Source organism: Acromyrmex echinatior, chromosome 6 (genome assembly GCF_024713525.1).
Source record: "Acromyrmex echinatior isolate Ae372 chromosome 6, ASM2471352v2, whole genome shotgun sequence".
In the NCBI taxonomy this organism is placed as follows: Eukaryota; Metazoa; Arthropoda; class Insecta; order Hymenoptera; family Formicidae; genus Acromyrmex; species Acromyrmex echinatior.
Window position 1 is genome coordinate 12,562,781 of NC_141857.1, and position 10,016 is coordinate 12,572,796.

Consider the following 10,016-nt stretch of genomic DNA (forward strand, 5'->3'; position numbering starts at 1 on the left):
ATGTTAATGCCGGCGATACTGTAATTTTCAAGGCTTATAATTTGAAAAGTACTTGATGAAAAAATATTTTATTTAGTGTTTTGGAAAGTTCTCGAGGTGTGCTAACAAGAATATGCAATAAAAAATAAGAGATTCCATTTAAAAAATTTATGTTGACCTTGACAGTGCACCCTATCCAAAATCCGTCTTTTCCACCTTCTTTTCCCCCAAAAAAACTTATAACTTTTATATAAAACTTTTTCTTGTATCTCTCTTAATTTTTGAAATATTCGTCTGAGCGATTAAAATGCCTCACCTTGTATATACAGAGTATCCGGTAAGTTTTGACAAAGCGCTCGTGTATAGAGTGGGCTATACTGACATGAGTTGAAAAGTTCTCTATCATTTTGCAATTTTCACAATAATTAACAAAATATTAATTACGAAAAATTTCCGAATATTGGTTTTTAATAATTTTTTCTCAAATATTATTAACTTTACAAAAAAAAAACAGCAAAAGATAAACATTGTTTATTTTCTTGTCAGAGAACTCTAAGAATTTTTTTAGAATTTTGTATCAACTTTTTAGTACTGCATTTACTGCATTTTTTTGACGACTTTTTACTAACATGAGAAAATATGGTATTAAAAAATTCTGAAAAAATTCTCAGAAATTTATGAGAAGAAAATTAACAATTTTTGTTTCTTGCTGTTTTTCTGTAAAGTCATATTTGAATAAAAAATTATTGAAAATCAATATTTAGAGCGATTTTTAGTAATTAATATCTTGTTAACTATTACAAAAATTGTAAAATTGTAGAGGACTGAGTTTAGTCCGTTTTATCTACATATGAGCGCTTTGTCAAAACTTACCGGACACCCTATATAAATTTGGAAGCCATAATATAATTACTGAAATATAACAAAACGAAATATATAATTAATAGTATTGATAATACTATTAATTATACACTATATACATGTATAGGTCTAAAAATATATGTCATGCGCTAAAACGATGAAACAGCAAGTGAGGAGTAAGAACGGTAATAAGCATGAATACCGACATATTTCAATTTCAAACCAAAAATATCTAATCTTGGACATCTCTAAATTATCCTATTATTATGAATTTCGCGGCTTTAATTGTAGAAAATAGTAGATATAGTCTCATGGATTTCCTGTCTTTTACTAATTTTTAATTTATTTGCGTTACACTCTAATTTATTTCAAAGTTGCATTAAACATTTCTTACCTAGAATTTTGAACAAAAATACCTGAAAAATCTAGGAATTCTCAAGAGATTTTTTTTTTAATTTCAGTAATCATTCTAATAACAGATCGAAATTGGACTTGTATATATTATAAAAAAGATGGCTGTATAGTCATGCTTTATGATCGATAGGATAGTTATAGGACTTCGCAATGTCTCATGTTTCACATGTGATCTCTATTAAGCGTCAATTATACGGTTGTCAGCGTGACTAATTCAGGATTATGTTGTGTGTTGTGGGACACGCGGGAGCTCTAACTCGAAGGGCAGGGCCCTCTACTGACCATTCCAATCCCAATACTAATTACAATGTAAGTATCTATTTATCCATTAAAAAAAAATTTCGACTGCTATCCTTCCCTCTTCCTCCTCCTCCTCGCTTTTTCGCGCGAGGGGCGGGAACAGAGGTATGAGGACACGTGTTATTTTGCTCTCGAACGTTGATCTTTTTTCATTAAGTACCACGGGAATGAATGCCAGTTTTGTGTACGTGCTCAGGCCGTTTTTATCTTATCCTCTTTTTGGTTGATTTTTATGGGATCTGTTTCTGTGTGTGTGATTCTTGGTGCCACCACGGTAATAAAATGATAACTCTAACACGCGACCACCGTTGCTTGTTCTCACATTTCTCTCTTTCTTTTTCTATCCTTTTTCTGGGTTTTGTTTCTCACCTATGTGAAACGTGACGATGCGACGATGCGCCTTGAGTAGATGACATTGTTTCACGACGCGAATGTTTAATCCTATATACTGAGTGTCATTCGAGAATTACACGAAGCATACATAATAACAAACTAATAGTGTAATTGCGGATGTCATTGAACACAGAGTTGACTAATTTCGAGTCTGCTTAATCCTTACCAAACGTATCCCTTCGATACATATACTTACACGGATTACATGCGAATGTTTATTCTTTTTCATTTTTTATATTATTCTGTGAAGAAATGCTTTAATTTGCAATCGAGATAATTTGTTTGTGTGAATGCTATGTATATATCGCATATTTGACTCTGCTAATTTGTTCTCTCTTTTTTTCTTCACTCAGTCCTTTGCATGCATTTTTTACTATTTAAATAAGATAGAAAAAAGGGGAACTTTACGCGTTTCTGCGATTTGTATCTTTTCTGTTGATTGTGATAGCAATATTTGGGTCGATGACAAATTCTTCTAATCACTCCAGCATTTCTTTGCGTGCAAAGTAGTTTTTGCCTGGCATTTTGGCACGCTTCTCTTGGAGTTTAATCAAACGGTAAAGTCATCTTTGTTGCAGTATCGACAAGCGGTGAAATCACCTCCGTTTGCGCTTCAACAGAAGCAGCGATCTTTTCTGACTTTTGGATTCGGAGCTGGTCCAGCGAGAAGAGAGTCCCACGTAAACGTTAATGTGACTCCCACTAGCCACGATTTAGCATCGGATACACCTGAGATACGCAAATACAAGAAGCGTTTCAACAGCGAGATCCTCTGTGCCGCGTTATGGGGTGCGTATACAGTTCATGTAGAATCTTCGTTTGTTGCGCACTAATTGTATGCTCGGATTATAACCGACTCTTATCACTTTACAGGTGTAAATCTATTAATTGGAACCGAGAACGGCTTGATGTTGTTGGATAGGAGTGGACAGGGTAAGGTTTACCAATTGATCAGTAGAAGACGTTTTCAACAAATGGAAGTTCTCGAAGGTCAAAATATCTTGGTTACGATCAGCGGTAAGAAAAATAGAGTACGCGTCTATTATCTTTCTTGGTTGAAGAGCAAAATTCTACGGACAGATGGTCACAGTGATGTAAGTTTTCATTTTATGCGCATACACATGCACACGCAACACACACATAACACACGCGCGCGCATGCACACAGCCACACACTCACCCGCATACGCACACGCACACGCACACGCACACGCATATTGAAAGAATTTCCTTTCTGGGTACCCGTTTTAATCGAATATTACTTTGTATATTTGTAGCAAGTCGAACGACGTAACGGTTGGATCAATGTGGGTGATCTGCAGGGCGCTGTGCATTTCAAAATAGTGAAATATGAAAGAATAAAGTTCCTTGTGATCGCATTGAAAGATTCCATAGAGATTTACGCCTGGGCGCCAAAGCCGTACCACAAATTTATGGCCTTCAAGTCTTTTGGCGAGCTTGCGCACAGACCTTTATTGGTTGACCTGACAGTTGAGGAGAGTTCAAGATTGAAAGTCATCTATGGTAGCGCTGATGGATTTCACGCGGTCGATTTGGATTCCGCCACAGTTTACGATATATATTTACCAAAACATGTAAGAAAACTCAGATCTGTTTATTCATATTGGTAAATGTGCGCGATGCGATTTATTGGCTGATCTCGTCGTTCAAGAAATCCGAATTTAATTTCTCGATGATAATCAATAATGCATGAGTAGAATATTCATAAGTACTTTGTATTACTTAAAATCTATTTCGACATATCTTCGATAAAAATATTAAATTCAGTAATTATAAAAAATAATCAACTAGATTTAATAATAAAAAAATACTATGTGTGTGTGTGTGTGTGTGTGTGTGTGTGTGTGTGTGTGTGTGTGTGTGCGTGCGCGTGTGCGTGTGTGCATATGTGCATATGTGCATGATAAATTTATTTTAAAAATTTCAAATATTCAGAGAGTCAAGTTTCTTTAATGATATTTCAAGTCTATAAATTGTTAAATTCAATCGAAAAACAGTTGAAAGCATGTACATTTACTTAAATTTTTATTCTTTGTAAAATTTGATGATAATGTGTATTATCATTTGTTTTTCAATCGCAGACCCAGGGTCCTATTTGTCCGCACTGTATAGTAGCGTTGCCAAACAGTAATGGCATGCAGTTGCTACTCTGTTATGATAATGAGGGTGTATACGTAAATACTTATGGCAGAGTATCAAAGACAATGGTTCTTCAGTGGGGTGAGATGCCTACGAGTGTCGCATACATTGGTACGGGACAAATTATGGGTTGGGGCAACAAGGCGATTGAAATTAGGAGTGTGGAGAGTGGTCATCTCGATGGTGTTTTTATGCACAAGAAGGCTCAACGACTCAAGTTCCTCTGTGAACGTAATGATAAGGTGCGTGTAACTTGAAATGTATAACACTTAACGATTAATTGAAACGCTTATTAATGTATGAAATCCATCCGCCTGTTTATGTCTTTTTGTTCATATATATATATAAAATTTGTAACATTATGTCTTATGGTTTATCTGTATATAGGTATTTTTCTCGTCGGCGAAGGGTGGTAGTTCGTGCCAGATCTATTTCATGACTCTAAACAAACCGGGCATGGCCAACTGGTGATCCCGAATGAGGCCAAATCTGGCCCCAAGATTATTATCCTCGCGTTTATCTCCGCTACACAATCCTCCGCGTGTATCGGGATATACAGCATCGGCGCGCACATTCGCTCGTCCTTCACTGCCAGGACCCAGCGCCTTGGAGACCAGGAAGTGCGTACACCGTATCCAACATCTTTATCAACATCAACAGCATTGTCAACGTCAATATTATCGTCATTATCCTCATCATTATTCACATAATCTTTCGTACAATGACTACGAAGAAGCTGAAGAATATGATAATAGGTTCCAACAATGCACCCGGTTGCCGTTACGAAGCACACCGGGGACGTTAACATTCGTCAATCTGCTTGTCAAGAAATTCCTCTGTTTTTTCACTTGTTCGCCTTGCGGATTGCGTAATGCAGCTTAACGTGCGGCCGAATCGCAGAGCGAATTCTTCTCCAGCCCCTCCATAAAATAAGAGTGCACGATGTATTGCATGCTGGTAAATCGTATTAATAGTATTCTATGTATTTTTCTTTCTTTTTTTTTAATATAAATTTATCCCTTTTTTAAATATAAATTTATCGCCTTAATCACTACGATAAGTCTGTACTTGTTTTGCGTTGGTATGTATACGTAAAGACCTTAATTCTCAAGGAATCTTAAATATTAAAAATGAAATAAAAATGTGTTTTACCATGTTTGGCGAATAGTTAATAATTAAGAGTGTTTTATACAGAAGATGATTTAGAATAACGTAATAAAGTATGAACTTGATTTGTGCAGATCTTTCTAAAAAATTGTGAGTGGAAAAATTGTAGTTGTAAGAACAGTGTTGACGAATTACCAGCTCGCATAGCTAATCGGTTGTTGCCGTGCAACTGTTTTGTAAAAAAAACCCGTGCAATATCGATAGATCGGTCTGTACAAAAAAGGCCCTATTCTAAGAGACTTTTCTTAAATCAAGGATATATTCCGATAATCGAAATATGAGTGTCGTAAAGATTCAGAGATCTCGAGTAAAAAAAAAGAAAGAAAGAAAGACAGACGGAAAAAGGAAGCTCATATAGGGCTCGAAATCGTGATTATTTTCTTGTCGAAGTTTGCTAATTTCTTAGTGAAAAGTTCTGGTGTAGTTTTAACGAAATGTGTAGCAACGCTCTAGTAAAAAGCGGACACTTTACGATGGGCTGGCTATATGGGTTGGCTCCATGAATAATGGAGATGACATCTTTACATATAACGCGATATCATGATAAATTTAGAATTAAGTGAGAGTAATTGAGGGAATGGGCAAAATAAAGGCACAATTCTATTTAGGCCCTTTTTTCGACAATTAGCTTTTTCATATCAATATTGATAGAGAAAATTTATAACATGTAATAGAGAAGATTTATAACATGTAACTTCTTAAAGTAACATTACATAAATTCATTTAATATTGTATCCATTTATGTATAATAAAAAAAGTAGCAAGTTATTTTAATTTTTATTAATATCAAGATTTTGTAATTAGGTTTTTATTCTGCCCATCCCCTCAATCACTAACGTTAATTAATTGTCTAGTTATAGCAGCTGCGGTTCTTTCCGCCAGCTCATGCGAACAAAAGCATGACAACGATGATGATGACGCGAAATGAAATAATGTGGGTAGACATTTGATGGACGAGTCGCATTTTTATAAACAATAGATTAACTGTATCGAAGAAATTTCGTGACGCATGATGTCGCGGGATGAATAGCCAAGTTTCTAATCTTTTTCTTTTCCATATTTTCAAATTTCCAGTACTTTTTTTTTTACATTTTTGACACACTCACTCTGAACGTATCACGAGAAATACATTTGCCGTTTATGGGCGATATGTAAGTCTTTGTAAGAAAGAACCCCACACACACCTTATGGAAATTAAATTTCGGTCGAATTGCCTGAAAATTTGATAGATTTATAAATCATGGTTTGATAAAAAGTCTCCATAGGTACGATCCCTTGCAATAAATTTTGACCTCTACGCATCATTTTTCGAAACTGCTAATATTACAATTTCTTATTTTCGACGAATATAGTACATTCCTATGTCATTTGCACTTTCTATGTATATTTTTAAGTAAAAAATTATAAGAATAATATTGACCTAATTATTTCTCACAAATCGGGATTTTGGCTGTGTTCCGTTTCACGTATCATGCGCATCATATGTGAAACGGAACGTAGCGTTCGATTATTGTAAGTCCCCTCACCTCTCATAAATCAGGATGCTTTTGATTATTGTGAGTTTTATTCAATAGGAAAATGAATTTTTATTATTAAAAATATATAATTTAATAATAAAGGAAAGAAATATTTAACTGATAAGAACTAATAGTATAAGTAGTTATGAAAACAACGATTGTGAAAAGTATTAATATGTCACAGAAGTTTAAGCACGATTTCGAGACGCGCACAAAGATTTGCTGCGTACAAGCCGTACGCTCAAATGAGATAGCAACATTTCGACTGGCATGGTCTACTCAATATAAATATAAACGAAGAGCGCAGCAATTCTTCACGCGTGCCCCATAATCGTGCCTAAAATTCTGCGCCCTAGATATGAAGCAATACAGCGTTGATTTAAATCTCAAAAATCAAATTATCAACTCGATATTCTTATAGCTTTTTTTTGTAAGAAACAATTAAGTCAATATTATCCTTATAATTTTTTTGCTTAAATATACATAGAAAGAGCAAATAATAATATAGGAATGCACCTTATTCGTTGAAAATAAGATATTGTAGTATCAGTTTTGAAAAATGAAGTCTCGTAAAGATCAAATCGTTCATTACAGGAAGTCGTGCTTGTGCAGACTTTTTATCCTTTGTGCAGGACGACAAGATCTATAACATATCAAATTTTCAATTTGATCGAAATTCAATTTCCATAAGGTTTGTGTGGGATCTTTTTGCAACTTAGCGAGATAACGCGCGCTAAAAGAGAGCATCCTGCTTTTCCCCTTTCCTGCTCGTTCTTTGATTGTGAATCGCCGTTTCGCTTCCGAGAAGCGTTATTATGGTCTAATCTCGTATAATCTCAAAGATACTTTCTCTTCGGTTTGAAAGGGAATTCTTCATATAATCATTAAATCATTATTTTATCGATGTCGGATCCTAGGCCGATTCATACAGTGTTAATAATGGGAAAAAAGAGTAAATTCCCAATTATACGCGACTTGTTCGTTACGTGGGAAGTTTACGACTAATGGAGTTTACGAATGTGCACACAATCAGTATACGTAATGTTTGCGCAGGGATTTTATCAATATTGGATCGAGTATCGTTAGAAATTGTAGCAGAAACGTATTTAATTGACAACATGACAAGTGCGACAAGAACATCAAGATTATCCGATCAGACGTTTTAATCGTGCGACTGAGGAGGATGTATTCGGGCGAAAACGAGGTATATGCATTGTGCACGTGTGCATGGCGTCATAGTGAGAGTAAGCAACTATTGCGATATAATGTACTCTAACAATATCTCTTTTCGTCCAATTTAGTCAAGTTGACATATCTTTGCTCGTCGCACGCATCGAAGCGATCTTGTCGTCGATCGGAGTCTACACCTTTTTACGCAAAGCATCATGTAATATGACGCGACTTGCAATACGTAAGCGCGACAACGGTCCGATTTCTAACGGTCCGAGCGAAATAAGATTACGTGAGACATTTGTACATATATTTATGTATTCGTAAATAAATAAATATATGACATGATGTCGCACGCGACACACGGAGAGATACATTTTACTATGGTGTAATTAGACAATCAATGTGTGTTGTCTAACTTCACTATGCGTTCTACGTCGATCGATTAGCGACTTTTCGAATGTCGTCGAGAAGCAAACGTCTTACAAGTCGTCAGTTGTAGATCGTGAAATCTTGTTCGTGACAAGACATTTTTTATACCGTTAACGAGAAGGCACAGGAAGGGGCAGAGCTCCGCATAGTGCTACGAAAGACTGCTTTTTAAATGGCGGAAGCTTTTCATCGCGCAAAGACAGAATGAGTGGGACATACTCAAAATGAAAAAGGAAGAGAAAAAGGGAGAGAATGTAAAGAAAGAAAAAATGAGTGAGTGTGCGTTTTTGCGTGTGCATGCGTGCGTGCGTGTGAGAGAGGGGGAGGGGGGAGAGAGAGAGAGAGCGTGAGAGAGAGAGAGAGTGAGAGAGAGAGAGAGAGGGAGAGAGAGAGAGAGAGAGAGAGAAAGAGAGCTTACAGACGGTTATCTACGATTGGCAGGAATTTGAATATAATATTATGATAAAGTAATATTATTAATTATATCTTGAACTAGACCTGCAAACTAATTTTGTACGAAACAATTTTCCCCTCTTTCTTTGCATCTTTTTCTTCACATTCGATTTCTCTAACCTTTAATCTTAAGTTTCTACGGCATTGCTACCTTACCTTCTTTTTCTTACGCATTGTCTCCCAAAGATGGTAGTGATTTTTTTACAGTATAGTAATTATTATAGCGCAATTTATCGATTGTATTATTATGATTACTACTTTTAGATTCTTATGAGAAAGATGTCACGATGTTATTAGAAGCGATATGATTACGATGCGATTATTATTATTTTTATTACTATTCATACACTACTGCTAAGGTCAAATATACGGACATTCGTAATTTCATTAATGATGTATTTCTCTGTCTTATCCTTTCGATTTTTTCTCAGTGAAACCAACAATTCTCCTTTCTGCTGTTCGAAAATGTAATCGTAAATTTAGATTGATTCAACGGCCAGCCCGCTATTGTTAATTAATACTCTCGTAATAAATCCGGTTGCTAACGCGATTGTGTTGTGCGATGCTTATTACAACTGAGCTATCAATTCGAACTTATCGAGGATTCATGCATTTCCTGGTGCGATAGAATTTCTCTCCGTATTCTGCAAACGGCTTCAGATTAATCGCTTATCGATAATATACCGATATTCGGATTACTAATGGAAAGCGGCGTATCGTACAAATAGATCGTACATAATTTTGTTCTTTATTTTATTTTAAATTCAATATTGCCCCTTTATCTGATCTTATTACGACGATCAATATGCTCCATAAAATGAATGCAGTGCAAGATTCCTTCGTTCAAGTTAATCATCATATAGCCAAACGCACGTCGATTGCTTGCTATGGATAACAAATAATTTTACGCGACTTAAAATCGCTGACATTGGAGAAAAAGATTTTATTACAAAAATGCTACAATTTTAATTGTACTAATATAAATCGATCCATTTAATAAATATCCTAATGCCATTAACTTTAACTTTATAAAATGCATTAGATCTTGAAGAAAACTTTCTAACAAAATATCTTATATTAGACTTTTTGTAAAAAAAGGAAACAAAAATTGTAAATATTTAAGAGCTAATGCAGTTAACGGTATGCAAAAAATTTTTTTATTAATATTTAA

The 10,016-nt window shown here is 35.2% G+C and overlaps 1 protein-coding gene across 1 annotated transcript in view; it reads left to right on the plus strand.

The window, feature by feature from the left end:
• The window catches only part of msn (serine/threonine-protein kinase msn), a 65,297-nt gene extending 56,065 nt beyond the window's left edge, over nt 1-9,232 (plus strand). Inside the window, exons 17-21 of the mRNA XM_087406805.1 lie at nt 2,526-2,736; nt 2,821-3,041; nt 3,224-3,541; nt 4,049-4,348; nt 4,494-9,232. Of these exons, the coding sequence (XP_087262931.1) occupies nt 2,526-2,736; nt 2,821-3,041; nt 3,224-3,541; nt 4,049-4,348; nt 4,494-4,577 (1,134 nt within the window). The 3' untranslated portion in view covers nt 4,578-9,232. The remainder of the gene's footprint in view (nt 1-2,525; nt 2,737-2,820; nt 3,042-3,223; nt 3,542-4,048; nt 4,349-4,493) is intronic.
• Nucleotides 9,233-10,016: the final 784 nt, after the last annotated feature.